The sequence below is a fragment of the Sparus aurata genome, chromosome 22, assembly GCF_900880675.1.
Source record: "Sparus aurata chromosome 22, fSpaAur1.1, whole genome shotgun sequence".
Taxonomy (NCBI): domain Eukaryota; kingdom Metazoa; phylum Chordata; class Actinopteri; order Spariformes; family Sparidae; genus Sparus; species Sparus aurata.
Genome location: NC_044208.1, coordinates 17,842,780 through 17,861,276, shown reverse-complemented (window position 1 = coordinate 17,861,276; position 18,497 = coordinate 17,842,780). Strand labels below are relative to the sequence as shown.

The 18,497-nt window shown below is 40.4% G+C and overlaps 2 protein-coding genes across 3 annotated transcripts in view; one reads left to right on the top strand and one right to left on the bottom strand.

Annotated features, from left to right (window-relative positions):
* The window catches only part of afg1lb (AFG1 like ATPase b), a 28,924-nt gene extending 27,144 nt beyond the window's left edge, over positions 1–1,780 (bottom strand). Inside the window, exons 1-2 of one of the 2 annotated variants that reach the window (XM_030405244.1) lie at positions 1,619–1,780; positions 1,093–1,403 (exon numbers count right to left, since the gene is read on the bottom strand). In XM_030405244.1, coding sequence (XP_030261104.1) covers positions 1,093–1,403; positions 1,619–1,733 — 426 coding nt within the window. In that variant the 5' untranslated portion in view covers positions 1,734–1,780. The remainder of the gene's footprint in view (positions 1–1,092; positions 1,404–1,618) is intronic. The other variant, XM_030405242.1, reaches the window with a different exon arrangement.
* A 755-nt stretch (positions 1,781–2,535) lies between these two features.
* On the top strand, positions 2,536–18,137 carry snx3 (sorting nexin 3). Its single transcript, XM_030405248.1, has 4 exons — positions 2,536–2,760; positions 13,105–13,200; positions 13,556–13,680; positions 17,230–18,137. Exons 1-4 carry the CDS (start codon positions 2,599–2,601, stop codon positions 17,333–17,335), a joined length of 489 nt encoding a protein of 162 aa, XP_030261108.1. The 5' UTR covers positions 2,536–2,598; the 3' UTR covers positions 17,336–18,137.
* The last annotated feature ends 360 nt before the right edge of the window (positions 18,138–18,497 follow it).

Genomic DNA, 18,497 nt, shown 5'->3' with positions numbered 1-18,497 from the left:
CCTACTAGCTTTGTCTTGGCTTTTATCAGTACTTGACATAAAGGTTCAGAAGCTCATCCAAATTAATTTTCTTTTTTTCCAAATGTAGCTCTCTGTCCCGATCCTTTGTCACCACAGTTTTTTGCCCTAAGAGGCTGAAATTTGGCATGGAGGTCAAGCGTGCGTGTGTGTTTAGGTGTGTAAATGTGTTCATGCCAGCTGGCTAAGAGGGGGCGTGACAATGGGAGGTGCCTATCACAAAACTTGTAAGAGATTTTGTGTAAGGGTTGGTGACAAGCCAAAGGACAGCTGATTAACTGTTCGTGTCAATTGGCTAAAAGGGGGCGTGGCAGTGGGAGTGGCCTGTAACAAAATTGTGCATAGCTCCTAAATGAATTAACATAACATGACCAAACGCTGTAGGAAGACTAACACATATACACACACACCGTTTTGCCACTTTTGTGAGGTTGTGTGCGTTTGAATGCATGGACACGTGAATGCCAGTGAGTAGCTGGTCGCAGCTGCTGAACAGGAATATCAACAGATGCATGTAACTCCATCCACCCAAGCAATAGTCCTAATTACGTCGGGCATGTGAAACAAAACTAAATTATAAAAAGGGGAAAAAAACAGCAGATGACACAGAACGGTTTTTAGATTTTTGTTCTTGACGTTGCTAATGGTGCATGGTGACCATATATCGAAGAAAGTGTCCATTTTTTCAGCTGTGACCTTTTTCATGATGAACACCTCATTCACGCCTTTTGGCAATTAAAAGTAGATTTGAGCTATATTAAAGCAGGCTGAGGTGTTCATTTACTTAACTATGGAATATGTGACTTTAATGGCAAAACTAAAATAACAATTAAATATGTCCTCTCCTACACAAACTAGTACTCAGAAGTGTTTGTTTATTGAGTTGACATTTTGGGTTAGTGAAACGTGATAGATCCACTTCACCTGGCAGATAGGAAGAGCTTGATGTTCTGGGAGAATTACATAAGTTGTGTTGAAAATGTTTCCGACCATGTTTCTTCCCGCTCTGAATTCTAACTTGATTACCAGATATTACTGTGTTATGACGCTTCATACTGACATCAACTCCTTTACCTTAACAGGTGATCCATCACCTTTGTTGTCAGCTGATGCCATGTTGGGCTGTTTATCTTTTGGAAGCCGACCAGAGCCATCATTTGGGTTTACCCTAGGTGGAGGTGGGTTCAAGTAGATGCTGTTGTTGTAGTTCTTCAGGCTGTGCTGCAGCTGAGCCAGCTGTTGGACCACATCTCTCTGCTGAGCATCTTCCCTCAGGGAGCCACACTGAACGAGGCGATCATAGTGTCCAGTGGCTGAGTGACTGAGGGTACAGACATCTGCTGCTGAGGAGCTGAATGATGCGCATGTCCTCCAACTAGTGTAACCTTGAAATCAAAAAAGTCATCTATGTTAGTCGTGACCAACAAAAATACACACCGATTCTATTAGATGTCACCAAAGTCAAGTGTAAGAGTTCATGGGTGATGCAGGGAGCACAGTTACCAAACATGTTTTGACCTAAGAAGACAGCTTTTTAACACGCTAAATCTCGCAAAAAAAAGGAATATTATGAATTACAACATGACGGAGAGTCGTTTACCTCTTCCGATGCAAGTGGCTGACAGACGGCAAATGTTCCTTGAGGTCAGAACGGTGTCTTTCAGCAACAATTTCGCTGAGCATCTGACTGCAGCAGGGACCGTATAGGCCGCCATGTTGTTTCAAAACGCGAAAACTTTATTGAGATCTGTTTGACACATGGAAACCACATGACACAGGCATGGAGGGGAATTAACTGTGGCGGAGGCAGAAGAAATGTCATCAGATACAACAAATGTCTTGATTATGTATTTGCATTTGCGCTTGTAAACAGCGGAAACAAACCTCAGTTAAAGATTAGAAATTAACTGATCCCCGTGGTTTATGTAACTAAGTTTATATGAGTGTTGATCAGTGCATTGAAATATTCCGCTTATTGCTTGCTATGTATTTCTTTTCATTTAAAATCAGTATAAATTTGAGCATTGAATTTCGACACTTGGAGAATTATGAATGTCAGTTCAATTGTGTTTTGCATTTTAGAGGCAGTTAGGAGTTACATTGAGAAGGGCGATTTGTCCGGAACATACAAATAAAACGATTAAAGTCATGCACATCGTTAAATGCGACGAGGACCAATATGCCCACTCGCGGGGTTGTAAACAAACCGAGCAGCAGGTGGCCAAGCAGTGTCAGCTGAACCTCAGCTGATCGGAAATGCAGCGCTTTGGCCTCTGAAGCTGGCGACAGTGGGAGACTGAACAATACCGGAAGTCGAGTGATTTGCTTTCAGAATAAAAGTTACGGTAACTTTTTTTAAATGTGTGTGAACGATAAAGTCGACAGAAAACTTATAAGTGTATATATTTGTGTCATTCAGTATATAAGCTTGCCGAAAATACGGTCCATTTGTACTATATTTTTTAAAACGCGGACACAACATACGCCAATTCTTTATTTTGAAGGTTACCAACGGAACATACATGTTTGTATTCAAGCTAACTAAACACTATCCCTAGCTGCTAGAAGGACAGGAGAGAAATGTCTGATACCATAGCTGACACAAGAAGGCTCTTCAGCAAGCCTCAGAACTTAAATGACGCTTATGGACCACCGAGTAATTTCCTAGAGATCGACGTGAGCAACCCTGAGACCATCGGGGTTGGCAGAACCAGATATACCACGTATGAAGTCAGACTGAAGGTGAGCCTGCTGTAACAAGTGCTAATGACGTTAGCTTTTAAGCTAGCCATACCAAAGCTAAGCAACGTCTTCCCTGTAGTCAGATAAAGTTATGACTCCTTGACATTATGATTGTCGCGGTCACAAAGGTGCACGTTTAGTTACAGAGTCAATATTCCCATGTATAAATGACTATCTAAGACGGGCAAGGTGGTTAATTGCGAATCGAGTTAGCCAATGCTAGCTAGCGTGGCTAGTAACCATCGTCAAATCTAGCTAGCACTAGTTAGCTATCTGATATGCAATAGACGAGTGAACGCCTGTTACCGATGCTAACGTTGAGATGTTTGACAGCTAGTTGCTTAATAAGACATTAGCGAGATTTTGCAGACGATCCTAACAAGTGCAGTGACCGTGGCAACGTCTGCTCTAACGGTAACTGAACTGCTGTTGCTCTGCTAGAGACGAGAATTTGTTTACATTAGCCTCAAGTGTTTTTTCCACTGCTGTGATTCCACAGATGTTTCACCAGTTCACGTAAACCATCTGTCTACACATAAATAGTAGTGACAGTTCTTCTGCATAGCTGGATAAAAGATGATCAATCAGCTGTTCAAGCTGAAAAGTCCAAGCCTTCCTGAATAGTTCAGAGTTGAACTTCAGCCACACCCCATTTTCTGACTGCAAAGAGAGCGATAACAGCATTGGTCACACATAATGACCAGCCAAACATGAAGGGAGGCCTGTATGATTAAATGTTCTGCTCTGGCCCTCCATATACACATCAGTTCAATTCAATTTAACGTAATTTCAGTCACACTATACCACATGCCAAGTTATATTCTATGATATTACTATAATGGGGATTGTAGCTTGGTTTAAGGATCATTTACAGTCGTGTGGAGCTTTTTTTTTTTACTTGGCTGATTAGTCATCAACATCCATCCAACGTATATTCTAGCACTGGGCCAAAGGCAAACTCAGCAAGTCAGTTTCTCTGGAACTGTAGACAGGATGCACCGTTCTGCCTGATCCTCTCCTGTCTCGCCCACTCCCCACCATGACACATTTCCTTCCTCCTACTCTACTTGCAGAGGAGAACAAATGCTTTTCTTCCAAGAGAAGTTCCTATCATCATAGATGAATAAGTTGGTAGTTGTCCTGATTGCTTGTGTAAAGAAGCATGTAAGACTGTTAAGTTGATGCATGTTAAATGTGACAAAATTGGCTATTTGCTTGTATTGTTCTGAAATCATTATTGAGCAATCTGTGATGAGAGTAACGGTTAGAAAACCCTCGCTGTTGCAAAACACATATCCTGTGTCATGTGTATTTTTCTCTAACACAGACACACACACACATTCAAAATCATCAAGCTGAATCAGCTTAAACATTAGGCTGCTTAAATCCACGTTTTAACAATGCTACTTCTGTACTTCAATGAGTGAATACAGCAGATGATGGTCATACTAAATTGTTGGGGGTGAAACGGTCTCAAGGTTGATTTACCCAATTGTTCTGGAGCTTTTGAACATATCACACAGGTCTTCTGACGTGACTCTCATGATGGTATGTCACAAAGGTGATTGTAGAGACAGTCTGTCTGTCATTGTTCATCACTGGGTAGCTTTAACCATTCAGCAATAGGAGAGCACTAACAGAGGAGCCAGTTGGTTAATCAAATTCTTAATGAAGCCAGTACAGTCAAAAGAAAAAAACGTGTTTTCCATCAAGAAGAGACTCCAGCGCCATCTTTTGCTCTTCTCTCATAAGCGAGTCTATAGCAGAAGCTACAAAACCTCTTTATGAGTCGCTATTGTTGTTTTCAAACAAACAGTCACTTCTCTCGCTGATAGTAACACCCGAAACCCACGCCTGTAGCTTCTGATACAGTTCAATGAGAATGTAGCAAATTCCATGTGCTGCTGAAGACCGTGGGATAGGGTTGAAGGGCCAGAGCAAGTGACTTAGGGGACCTTAGACTTAGATTATATTTTTCAGGTGCTGAAAGGTCGAGAACAATACATACAGATTGATATGATATGATTTGATATTATATACTTAATCGTCCCCTCAGTGCAGTTGCATTTAGACATTTTACCAAACCACAATTGACATTTAATGATTATACATACATATTATGTACGTGCAAATGCCAATCAAAGAAACAAACATGCACAAAAAAATAAGAAATTGTCAAGCTTAAACTAGGCTTTGTTTCAGTGCTCTTTACTAATATGTAGCAGACACAAACATAAAGACAGGTGAATTAATTTTTCTTTTAAAATGGAGCCATTTTCATGATTTGACAAATGTTTTTTGTTCGCGTGTTTAATTTTCTATCAAGCCTGCCACATGTCATTTTGCATAAATTGAGCCATGGCAGGACTCTGCGTGTTAATGTTCAGGCTTTAACAAGAGTCTGAAATTGTCAGACAGTCACTGGGCTCATCTGATTGCCTCATCTCTTATCTTTAAATTGTCATGTCAGTTGACTGACACCCCTGTAGTTAGTGGCCTGGAGTGTTTAGATCGGAAAGCAGCCCTAAAGTATTTATAGTTTCCCTTTACCTTAAAGAAATGGGCTGAGAGAAGAGAAGCCGTCTCCAGGCATTAGTGTTGAATATAAGACTACTGTACTTGATTAGCGTGTAATAATTAGCATATGCGTGTAATCAGCATTATTGTGCACCTCATAGCCCCGTGTGACCCTGCTTTGCATAAGACCACAGAATAAGTGGCGCATCCCTCACTTCTCAACAAACGTGGTGTCAACTTTGCTTTGCTTCTCTCCTTCTCCTTTTCTTCAGCTTTCTTTAGAAGCATTTTACTCCATCTCCAGCATGTTAAGAGCGTTAGCCACAATGCCCTGGCCTGGAATGCATAGCCTACGCTTCGCACTGTTTGTTTCAATCATACTTGTAATATTTGGAAGTGCTTTAATTTATTTTAAATCTAATTATGCTACACAGTGTCTGTTTCTAACTCATTCCCTTGTCTTCTGTTCTCTCTGCTGTCCTGCTATCCATCTGAAATCGAGAGAGCTCTTGTGGCCGCACTGAGAGAGTCTGCCTAATCCCCTCATTGAGAGACGAGAAGAATGAAACCGGCCAGGGTGTGGGGGAGCTGGAGCGTTTATTCCCCATCCTTACCCCCCACCCCCCACCCATGGGAGGGCAGAAAGCCACCCCCTCGCCAGTCTTCACCCTATTGCCCACTTATACCATTTTACTCCCAGCTGTGCAGTCAGTCGCCAAGTTTATAGCGTGGTTATGAATTCCCTCTGATAGCTATATATAGTCGAGCGTATAGTGTAAACGCCAGAACGAGGGCTTATTATTAACTGCAAAGTTGTCACTGATTCTTTTAAAATAAATGTCAGCTTGTGCGTTTTTTCACCTGTGACTCATTCGCGGTATGTGAATGTTTTTTTTTAGTCAGCGGCAGAACAAACTGTACAAAGATTGGTTTGTCGTTCAAGGGGCCGACCGGCTGCAGTGACCACGAGGCAGGTTACGCAGTCACTTGTTCACAACTCGGGAAGCATTTTGGGTTAAAAATCAATGGGATCAATCTCCCTCTTTTCAGTCAGGCTTTTTTAAGTTCATCATGAAAAGAGGCGGATATCTCACTTTGCCTGAGCAGACTCGTAATGTCCAGTGTCGTGGTGAAACAATGGGTTTTTGTTCTCACCTAAATCCCTTCGTTTTTAAGTGTAGTTTCTGTAATGGCTTAAAGACCACAGGAAGCTGGTAGGTTTTTTTTTCCTGCTCTGCCTCTGCACATGTTTTTCATGTGCCTAATGGACAGAGTTATTTGTGCAGAGTCCTATCATATCACCTTAATGTTGTATTTTTTGGTTGTTCCTGGGTTTGAGAGGACCCCCTCAAGCAGCATTTGTTTGGACCCTCAGCAAACAGGGGGTTGGAGTTGGGGTGTGCATGTGAGTGGGGGAGGAGGGGGTGTAGGGTATTATCAAAATTTCTTGTCTTTAGTTGGTTCCCATCTCATCCAGAGAGCACATTCAGGGGAGCGAACTTTGGGATCTCACTTTGTTTATGGATAGGAGTACATAAAAGGCCTCTTATAGCTCTGTCGCTCACTCTCACTCGGTCTTCTACCCCTCCTCTTCTCTACTCCCATAGCTTCTCCCTCTCTCTTTCTTTCTCTTTTTCCATTTGGGCAGTGGGGCGGGGGCCTTTGGTCATTAATAAAATGGGGGAGAGATGGGGAGTGGGTGTCTGTGTGGGGAGGAGGGGGTGGGCGCTTGTCAGGCACAGTCAAGTGTAATCCAAAGTCTACAGCATCCTCTTCGACAACTATTTTAATGGAAATAGGGAACATATTGTATCAAGGCTACCATATCCTACTTGAAATGACAGTATCAAAAGTGGGAGTTGATACTATGGCAACAAAGCAGCTTTTTGCCAGCTAGGCGAGTCGAAGAGAGGGTAGGCTGTCAGGCCGCAGGGGCCGGCAAGCGAGAGAACGAGTGTGAGAGTACATGGAGAAGCGAGAGCAAAAAGACCTATAGCCCCAATGCTTTTGTTCCCTGTCTTTCCCCCCTCCCCATTTCAGAATATGATGCAATGAGATGGTATTATGTTGCCATTTTTTTATGCTATTATTCTGAAAGGAAAGCATATGGGAGGGGTAAGAAGGGGACATGGGGGAGGTTTAGGATGCACACTCTCAAACTTGACTTAATCCATCCTGCTAAAAGCTAATGCATGGTGGCCTTGAACTACTCTCTTAGGAGACGAGTGATCTTTGCCCCCCCCCCACTCTCTCTTTCGCTGTCTCGCTGTTTTTAAGGGTTCTGCCTCTTTTCAACCCATTTTCAATGAGCCGAAGGTATTGTGTCCCAGACATTATGAATCACATGCTCTTCCTATGGAGCGTAGGTTGCACCTTGCTTACTTATAATGGAAAGTGAAGCTAGGAGGTCTACTCTGAAGGAGCCACATCTAGCTTTCTGCTCCATTTTTTTCCTTTTGCACTTGCTTTTAACATTACCATTAATTCCTTATTTCTTTGTTTATTTGGTTTTCTCCGAGTTTGAACATTTCATATTCGCTATCTTTTAGTTTCTTTCACCAAACAGTCCTTCCTCTCTTATCTTTTATTCTGTCCCTTAGAAGGTGAGAAAGGCAAAGTGTGCCTTTTTAGACAATTCATGAAATGCTAAGACCCTGGCTGGGTGTGGGCTGGTCCCATGTCCCAATCGTTGCAGGGGCTAGTAAGTTGAGACACCCGGGCCCTAACCTCTAACCAGCCGTGAAGAGAACAGAGGCCAGGGGAAACCTGATCTTTGACTCGTAGAGCTCTCACGCACCGCCTCCTTCTGTGTGTGTGTGTGAGACTGAGAGCGAAGGAGTGAGTGAGACCTCTCATTTTTCAGTTCTGTCATTTTCGTTCCTCCCCTTGTCCTGCAAGGCCAATCTCTTAATCACAGGGTTTGAGAGGGCGAGAGGATTGAAAGGCCAGGTGACTTTCTTCCCTTACACTCTCACCGCTGGCTTCATTGTGCGCAGATGAGTGGCCCAAGGTTTGGCTGTGTGTACACAAACAGGGCTATTATATTTACATTGTCAACTGTGTGACTGGTCAAATCTTTCTACTTAACACCTGTGCATGCTTACCCAGTGTACGTCAGTGTGAGTGCCCGCGCGTGGTTAAGTGTTTTCTGTGTGCACATGATGGGATTAGAGTCACGGCGGTGGCAGATTACCTGTAACTGTGATCTGTTGTGGTGGGGGATTAACTTTGCGGCGCTCCATGCTGTGAGGTAACATGACGCAGCAGGGACAGACCACGGTGAGAGGAGAGTGGAGTTAATGCTAGAGCACCGGGGTGATAAAGCTAAGATAATCCACTTCTCCTGTGACCTGAGAATAGAGGAGGAGGTAGGGGCTCATTGACGACTTCACCTGGAGAGAACTTGAAATAAGTGGGAAAAGGAAGTTTTCAGGGCCGGAGAGTTGCGTTAACACGCAGTGGGAAACAGAGGGAGTGGCAGTGAGTTTTTACAGGCACCTATTTGATTTTAACCAGAGAAAGGAAATACTGTCACCTTAAACATCTTATTTCACCGGCGTTGAGGCTTTAATCACAGGAAACGTGACCTTATTTGAAAGAGCTGCTGTTGTAGTTGGCAATCATACGAATTATCTTTCGCATGTCCAAAGCGAAGTCTGGATTCTGTTTGTGCTTTAATTCTGTGCGTGCACCACAAAGGTCAGAGAAAGAACTGGAGAGAAAATGGTTTGTTTGCTTGGATAAAGAGCTGCAAGGACAGTGTTGGTGAATAAACAAATCTGGTGTCACGGGGTGAGCGTGAAACAGCTTTCATGCTGCAGCTAATACTGAAGTTAGGGCCTAATTAGGACGACATAATTAATAGCTGTTAAATCGGAAAGCAAACTCAGAAAATGAATTCGAAAAGTACAGGATTAAAAAAAAAAAACTTTCTCTCTCTCTTACTCACTCTCTGTCTCACCAAGTTTTCTCCACCTCTTTCTTCAAATGAGCAGTTGAAGATATGGCTGTCTCAGCAGTTTTGGCTGCGTTTTCATCAGCATTTCTCACGCAGATGTCCTTGTAACTTGCATGCCACATCAGCTTCTTGTTGGGAATGCAGAGAAGTCTCTCCGTCTCCTCATCATTAAACTTGTAAGCTGTAGACCCACCATAATCTTGGCTGCAAATGTTATTTTCATTATCAAGTAATCTGCTCGTCACAGTTTCCTCACATTCTGAAAATACTGGAACCAGCAAATTGATGACATTTTTGCTTGGAACTAAAAATAAGTAAAACCTTCATTGAGAAAATGGCCCGGTGAAGGTTTTAGTTTTCAAACCTAATCAAATTATTAGCAGAGTGCAAGTAAAGTGAACCGCCTGTTTGTATTTCTAATTTCGTCCACTCTTGGTCTTCTCCAACGTACCTGCTGATCTTGATTTTATAGCTTCATTTGGATCGTCCTGGACATAAAATATCAAACAACTTCTAAATTCAGATTAGTGTGAAAGTGGTTACAAACCGTCTAAACACCTCATAACTATCTTATAAGATACTGCTGTAAAAAAAAAAAAAAAAAAACTAAATAGGGAATAAAGGGTTTAAACCTCTTCCTAATTATTATTTTCTATAAAATAATAGATGCAGTTGAATCTGTAGTGATATTGTAGGGTTGACAAAATAATAAGGACAAATGTCACAACAGCATAAAACAGTTCATCAGCACAACAAAATGACATTCTCCAAAGTACCAAACTCTCTAAAACATTTCAACAAAAGCAGAACGTTATAACATTCAGGATTTTATTTAGGCGTAGTTAAACTTGGTGTGTGTACAATGAGATTAATCTGGATTCTCTCCCAATAATTTCCTAGTAGGTAATGGTTTTTCTCTTTACAGTCTCACATTGAATCAACAGGCGTTAGAAAGAGTTGTTTCAAATTGGTCTGCGTTCCCACCAAATCCAGGCAGGATCCACTATTTTTTAAGACTGAAAAGAGTAGAGCGCAACGATGGAAGAACACAAATGCCTGCATTTTCCCTGTTGAAACCGTGCAAGAGGAGTCTCAAGGGCAGAAAATCTGACTTATTATCGCAGAGCAGGGGAAATAAAGAGGGAAAAAGACTGAAAAGGAGAGACCATGAGAGCGAAAAGACCACTCCTGCTCTCCCTCCTCTTCAATTAGTCCTGCACAGACCTGATGAAGCTCCCAACCTCTCCAGTTTTTCTGCTCTTCCTTTATGACCACGCACACCCACTCCTTTCTCTTTTGTTCAGCCATTTACTCAGCCTTCTAGTTAACTCTGCATCCCCACTACTGCACACAGTCACAGTTGCCTGCTCATCGATCAGTCTGCTGCTCACGCTGTATTCATGCTGCACCTACTTGCTCAATTGCTTTGCTCTTGTGATTCCTTCTTCCATGAATTCTGACCTTCTGTGAATGGGGCCTGCCAATGAAATGCTCATTCACTCCCTACTTGTTTGTACATTGTCATGGGATGGCCATGTGCTGTCAGGACTAGTGAAGAGGTTTGGCATTGTGCTATAATGTGCTGTTTGCTCAATGCTCTCTGTCAATGTCGAACATCTCCCGTTTTAATATGAAATTCACTCTCAAGTACTTGTCAACAGCAACTTAGAATTACACACATCTGTGCATTGGCGTACACAAACGCACACAGCGCGATAGATAAATGCAGTAGACCTTGGTGAGCAAAACATAAGTGAACTTTTTTTGCCTGGAGGCCAGTTTCAATTGTTCTATTTAGTATGGTTTAATTTGAAGGAGTCTTTTTTTGTTGTTCTTTCTCCTCCTCTTTTCCCTCAATAAAGTCAGCATAGATAACACAAGGCTATTTCCAAAATCAATGCAGTAAAGCCTTTCACTTTTTTCTTTTTCTTGGAGTAGGCACAGTCTGCCGGTTTCTGGGCATCACATTCGGCTATACCATTCCCTACGGAAGTGTAGCCTCTGACTGCCAGACAGTTGTCTGTAAAAAATGGTTTCCAATCAACCTCATAAGTTGTGTTTTAAATCTTTTTAATGACGTAACTATCGCAACAAAACGAGGTCGATACTTGTATTGGACTGACCGTAGACATGGATCTGGAGTTTTTCTGTAGCCTTCCCAGTCATTTTTGTTCTTAAAGTGTATTGAAGTACCACATGCCATGGTTAAGCTACTTGTGAGTAAAACAAGTGTAAATGCAGTTGCGAGAAAAATACCTCCCACTTATACCTTAAATTTTGTTGATGTTTGATATGTAAGAGAACATAATTCTAACTATTCTATTTGTATGTTAACACCCACTGCTCTTTCATTTGTTAATATCTGCAGATGTCTCTAGATTTCTGTGACTCTGTATTGATTTTTTTTTTTTTTTTGTCAGACTGATTGTTATCAGCTCTCCTTTATTCCTCTCGGTGCATGGAGAGCTACTTTGTCACCTAATCTGCTCTATTCTGGACTATTTAAATATCTAACCATCGTCTTTGCTCGTCGCAGACGCAGGTTTTATGTTGCCTTTCTGGTTTCATTCCATCATGGTCAATATCAGGGCATGAAACACTGCTAGTGAAAACAGAATGTTAGTTATTCACCCAGACTACATATTCTTGGAGTATAGTAAAAGCAATCTAAGCTGCAAGCTACACCGGTTCCTTTAATGTGCTGAAGAAAAAGCTATTTGTGGGAAGCCATTGTTTTTATCAACAAGATATCGCTGCAGTATTTCTCTGAAATGTCAGGGGGCGAACAAACAAACATTTCTATGAGGCGTACATGGCGATGTTCGCTCCTCAATGCTGAGGATGCCTTGATCTGTTCATGCTTTTAGATCAAGGACAAAAGCGACGTTAGTGGTGTGCCAGAATCCAAATCTGTTTATTGAATAATGTTTGAAAAAACTGGTGTAAACCGATAGAGAAGCTGGTGAGAAAAAGCGGAGCTGTTTACAAAAATGTGGAGGTGCACCACCAAGCGTCAAGACGACACTCGTAGCCTGTGCTAGGTCCAGCATGAGCGAGGTACGAAGCCACCAAAGGTTGAATCCAAATGTGTGGACTTCACTGCTCTTGCAGACTTTGTGGGTCCATTCCGAGGGCTGTCCGAACACCTGAGACGGACTTGCAGAGAGTCAGCTTGGAGAGCAGACGTTGCGTCAAACTGCCTACAAAGCTAATCATTGCCATTAATCAGCTGGGAACAGTTGATTATTGATTTTGCTGAAAACAGAAAGATGTAAACAATGACAATTTTTCTGTTGATTGACAAATCAGTTATTTGTTTGAGCTCTAAAGGGAACTATCAATTGTTATGTATAATGTCTGCACAAGTTGGAGCCAGTTAGTCAATTCATTGATTGGTTAATGAGCAAAAAAAGAATCGATTGGTTTAATGGTTTTCAGTCACTTGTTGCACAAACATTTTCAGTTTTTTGTTACTCAGATGTGAGGATCTGCTGCATTTCTTTCTGTTTATATTATAGTTAATTAAATGAATTGTCGGTTAGACAAAATATGCCATCAGAAGACGTCAGCGTGAGATCTTTTGAACTGTGACAGGCACTTCTTAATACTTCTGAAACAATTGATCAAAAATAATAATAGCTAGAACAATCAATAATGAAAATAAGAAATAACTGCAGCCCTTCATACACGACATTGGATAAAAATAAACATGCGCACACTGTCTCGGAAATGTCTTGATTTTCTCTTCTTTCTCTTCCATTTGTGTAACCACTGCGAGGGCTCAAGGAAAAAACACTACAGCAAACAAGGCAACATTTAAAAGGAACGCCTGTAACCGTATGTATGTTCCTTTGTGTGTTTGCCCACAGACCAACCTACCCATCTTCAAACTGAAGGAATCGTCTGTACGGAGGCGATACAGTGACTTCGAGTGGCTCAGAGCGGAGCTGGAGAGGGAGAGCAAGGTGAGCCATTGATGTGAACTCAACGTGGAGGCTGATGAGCTCTTGGCTTATCAAATCAACAGATGACATTGTGCACATCTGCAGTGTTTTTAACATGAGAAAAAATTGGCGAAAGATCTTTTTAAGCTTTGCAGGTGATATCTTCTGTGTTCTTTGTCCTACTTTTAATAAGTACGATATGCTTTCTGGACATTGTTTAACATACATACATACATACACAACATAACAAACATAGATGTTTTGTCCAGGATCATGAGCTGTCATTCCAAAAAATGTGACTCAGTTGGATATAAGCAACAGAGACAACTTATTATTGAGCTATTTATGCCTTTCTGTGGGTACTGTTTTATCTCAGGTGGTCGTCCCACCTCTCCCAGGAAAAGCTCTCATCCGGCAGCTTCCGTTTCGAGGGGATGATGGGATATTTGATGACTCCTTCATCGAGGAGCGGCGACAGGGCCTGGAGCAGTTTCTCAACAAGTAAGCCTTTTCACATCAATCTTCGTCTTGTTCTGTCCTTCTCCTACTTTGCTGTGGGGTCAAAACAATTTATTCTTTACAGTTTGTCTCCCATTCGCTGCTGCTGCCTCAGCGTGGTGTTATTTTCACTCTCAGGGAACAATGAAACACTTTGTGCAATAAAGTAGAGTCAACTTTTTCACTTCTCTTCATATTGTTAACAAACCGAGCCTGCGGAGACAGACACGTCCTTTTTCTCACTCTCCATCTTAATTCTCTTTTATAATTACCTTCGCAAAGGACAAGAACAACCAAGAGGACTCAAGTGCGCACCCCCACAACATAATTTTTCCCACATTTGTTTTATTGTTGATGTGTAATTTATGATAATTGCAGCTCAAATTACAGCGCATGGTTCTGTGGGATGGTGTGTGCACCTCTGCTTATTTTTGATCCAGCGTGTCCCCGTTTTCAGCTGCTGAACAATAAAAGTTACAGTGTGATTGTAATTATTTGCTTTGATTGCAGACTTGGCCATTATCTTTGTTTCATGTGCAAATGCATCAATGTTTCCTGTTGGAATATTAAGTGAGCAAAGACAGTCGAGAAAATTAAAATCCATAAATATGCTTTTTTTTTTTTTCTTTTTTTTTTTTTTAAAGAAGTTGAGAATGTGTTGGTAATTAAGATTTTTTTTTTCCCCCTCCTCGTTGCTTCCTGTGAATGAAACACTGCTGTTGATCATATCATTGTTCAGACTTAATACTGGCCGATGTGGCTGGCAGCATTGTTTAAACTGTGATTGAGAGCATTGTGAGGAGGAAATCTTTTGGAATGGTAAACATGATTGTCGCTGTGAAACAAGTGAGAAGGAGGAGAGGAGATAATCATCACTTTTTGATTAGGCTAGTCAAACGTAATTCATGCTTCAGGCAAAAAAAAAAAAAAAAGGACTTACATCCCCACTTGAAAAAGCAAGCAGGGCCTTGAGATTTTAACATCCTTCGACTGCACCTTGTCCTCAATGTCAACATTTCCAAAAAACCTATTAAAAAGGGTTTGTTGGGGGCACGCTTGATCTCTTCAGTGATTGCCCTGTTTGACCTGTGAGTGCCTCTCATGGACAGCTTAATTTGTTAAAAATATTTTCCCGTTAGGTTAGGATGCGTGCATACTTGCAATGTAACCACGTTGATCGGGTCTGAGAAAAATGTACCTTTTTTTGTAATATGAGATGTTGGAGGGTCTCAGGTGAGCTGGCTCTTTCTTGTTACGCTCTTCTGCATCCTCTGAAGGGACATTTAGGGAGTCTTGGGAGTCCCAAGTAAAGATTAATTGGTAAGTTGGTTTTTAGTTATAAATGGTAAGCTTATAGTTAATTAAACTATAGTCAATAGCTACTACATTTTGAACAAACAATGAAATGCTTCATAAACCATTATTTAAGCAATTGTTAAGGTTTATAAGCATCAGGTCCAACTTTATAATGTCCCATCTGAATAATGTTTAAAGATGAACTACACAGTATTCATTAGGGCTGGGCGATATGGCAATAAAATAATATTGCAATTTTTAGGCTACAAGATGTTTTGTATGTTTGTTATGTATAATTTGGATATAATGACTAAGTTGGTAAAGAAGTAATAGAAAAAGTAAAACCGAAGTTTAAAAATGTCAGACTTTTATGTCACTTCACTGCAGCCTTAAAAAACAGAAAAAAGACAACCATATTAGGATCAACAATATCCAAAATCTAACAAAAAGATACAGTTTCACTACATGTTATTGATACATAGGCACACCCTGGTGTTCAATAACCATTTATAAAGTTTTATGAACATCAGTGACATCTTTACAATAAACAGTTGCTTAATAAATGGTTAATAAAGCATGTCATTGTTTGTTAGCAGTGAAATAACTCAAGTTTAATTAACTATAAGCTTGCCATTTGTTGAATGGTAAGCTTATAATAATTACAGTGATGGAGAGGGAGGCTTATAGTGCACTAAGTTTCTATCAGGATATAAGTATAGATGTTCTCACAGTACCTCCAATGTGTTCACATAGTATTGGAGTTGTCATTGTCAAAAGTAGAGGAGAATCGTTAGTTACTAGTTGTTGAAGTTTCTGGGAGTCTTTAATTCTGTTGATGATTTTTAATTGACACTTATCTCCTTTTTATGGCTTGGTGGTGGGAGAAAAAAATAATTCTACTACTAGTTCGTCAAAGAGATTAAGACCATAGCCACATGTCCAGATGCAGAGAAAATATTGTTGTCAGTCACTGTATATGATCAAAGTGTCAATAAACCCCTAATGAGGGACGATTACAGTTTGATTCCTGATTATTGTAGCTATTTTAAGAGATTGTTAAGACCTAGTTTCTCATGTCCTTGCAGCCCGGCGGTTGAGGGGAAAAGGACCCGACCAATACCCCCCTTTTTTTTCCAATACCTGATTTTACGAAGCAAAGATTCTGATATTAAAATTTCCGCCGATATACACACAGTTTTTGAAATTAGTCTAAAATGGCAACAAAGTTCAATGTGTCTTGAAACAGTAAACTTCACTGGGAGTTTAACAATTATACATTACCCCAAGCATTTTTTATGGCGATAGAAAATATCTGATGGGTTTTAAAGGTGAATTCCAGTTTAATGTCATCACATATCTACTGTGTCCTAGAGTTTGTCGTTTCCTGGAAAAATAATTAATCTAATAACAACTGAGTAGGTAAACCTAAAAAATCCACACATCATTTTCATTTAGAGGTTTATGATAAATATAGAAACAGTAGAAAGGTGACCGTAAATGAGAGGAGATCGAGAGGACATGTAGTAAAAGCCCCCCAGCGGCTCATGGTTGGGGCTTTTAACCCTGAGGCTAACAGGATGCTGCAAGCCTTTTATTTTTTGAGTGTGCTCTTGATGGCTACAATGCTTTGGCCCAAGGAAATGTAGGAAAATAATGTAATTTTATTACAGATGTAAATTAAATTGTAGATTTTGGTGAAACATCTCCAGGAACCTCTTGGAAAAAAAGAGTATTTGCTCTTTTTTTTCATGGAGAGTATGTTAATGTATTTTATAATAACTGCAAACCATACGGTGCTACAATAAGTGTAAAGAACACACTTTTAAAAAATAGTTTCAAGCTTCGAATAAGGACAGATGAACAAAAATTATCTTCAGAATAAGTTTCAGTTTTGATCTTTTTAAAGGCCTGAGGAAAGGGTTCATGTTTCAACTAATTTTTTTACTTTACATCAGAGCGACATGTTATTTATAGTGTCATGTAGGCCTGAAACCCTGTAATTAAATATTTTGCCATCAACCTGTAGAAGTCACTTTTGTTATCTATCCATTCCTTCCAATGATGATTCTATGAACTTATTCCTAAACTTGTTTGTTTTTTTTCTTTTTTTTTTTTTTTTTTTTTACAGTTTGGTTATTATTTTTAAATCTTTCCCAGATTTCTCTGCCTGTTGTCCATGTCGTCACACCTTGTCTCTGTTCAAATCACTAAAGTTACAGCCTGCTTCTTTCTCTTTTTTGTGCTTGTGTGTTTCAGAGTGGCCGGTCACCCTCTAGCTCAGAACGAACGATGCTTGCACATGTTTCTACAGGACGAGTCTGTGGACAAGAGCTACACCCCATCCAAAATCAGACAAGCCTGAAGAAAAAAAAAGAAAAGAAAAAAAGAAATAAGATGGCTCTGCTTGGCCTGGTCTGGCTCGGTCCAGCTCGGTCCGACAACCCAAAGCTCTCTTCACTGCTCCAGGTTTCTCTCAGACAATAAACATTTCAATGAAAACTTCCCCTCCCCCCTCCACCCCAAAGTTAATATTGTTCACCTCCTTCTTTTAGTTTAGTGATCGGTGTTTGTTTTCACCTTCTAATTGGAGTCAAGAATGTTCGACACATAACTGTGGTTGGAAGTAATTTATAGTAATTTCTCTTTATGTCTGGAAATGCCACTAACATGGATATATTATGTATTTATCATTTAGCTATGTCTTGAATATATTCATTTATATAGTAACATTGAATGAGCGTTCTATGTATGCAAAGCTCTCGTAAGTACACCCACAGCCTTTCCCATCATATATATATATATCCAGTACTGGCATGTTGCTCACCATACTTAGCAACTAAAGACACACACACACAGACATACACACACACACACAGACATACTCACACACACACGCGTCACACACACACACACGTGCACATATATTTGATGGGCCTTGACTTTCCAATCACACTTAGTTGATCCTGTCTTCAAAAGGAAAGCACGTGTGTGTGTATATCAACCAGCACCTGCCCAGTTATCACCATGATTTTCTAGCAAGACAGAAGTAATTTACACAGAGGGAACTGCAGTATTTCTACTGGCTATATGCATTTTGAGATTTGTATACTGCTGTGCCATTTTTGTTTATTTTGAAGATTTTCCAATAAAATAGGTGAAATGTCTCCGCACATGATTGCATTTGTTGATTCCAACTGTTCTCCACACACCACACGTGTACCGTCAGTCACTGCAGGCTGCTGCCCTGAATGTGTGAATACTTTTATTAATCGGTGAGTACATAATGATTCATCTGCAGTTGGAAATAAAGGGGCAACACAGGGGAAAATGTATAGTTAATTAAACTTTAGTTAATAGTTATTTATCTTTTAACAAACAATGAAATGTTAATTAAGTAACTTTTTATTGTAAAGTTGCAACTGCTGCTTAAACATCTTTGTAACTGGTTAATAAATACTGTGCAGTAAAATTATAAACATTGGATGGCGATTATAACGGTTGGTTTATAAACTAAGGTTAAAAAA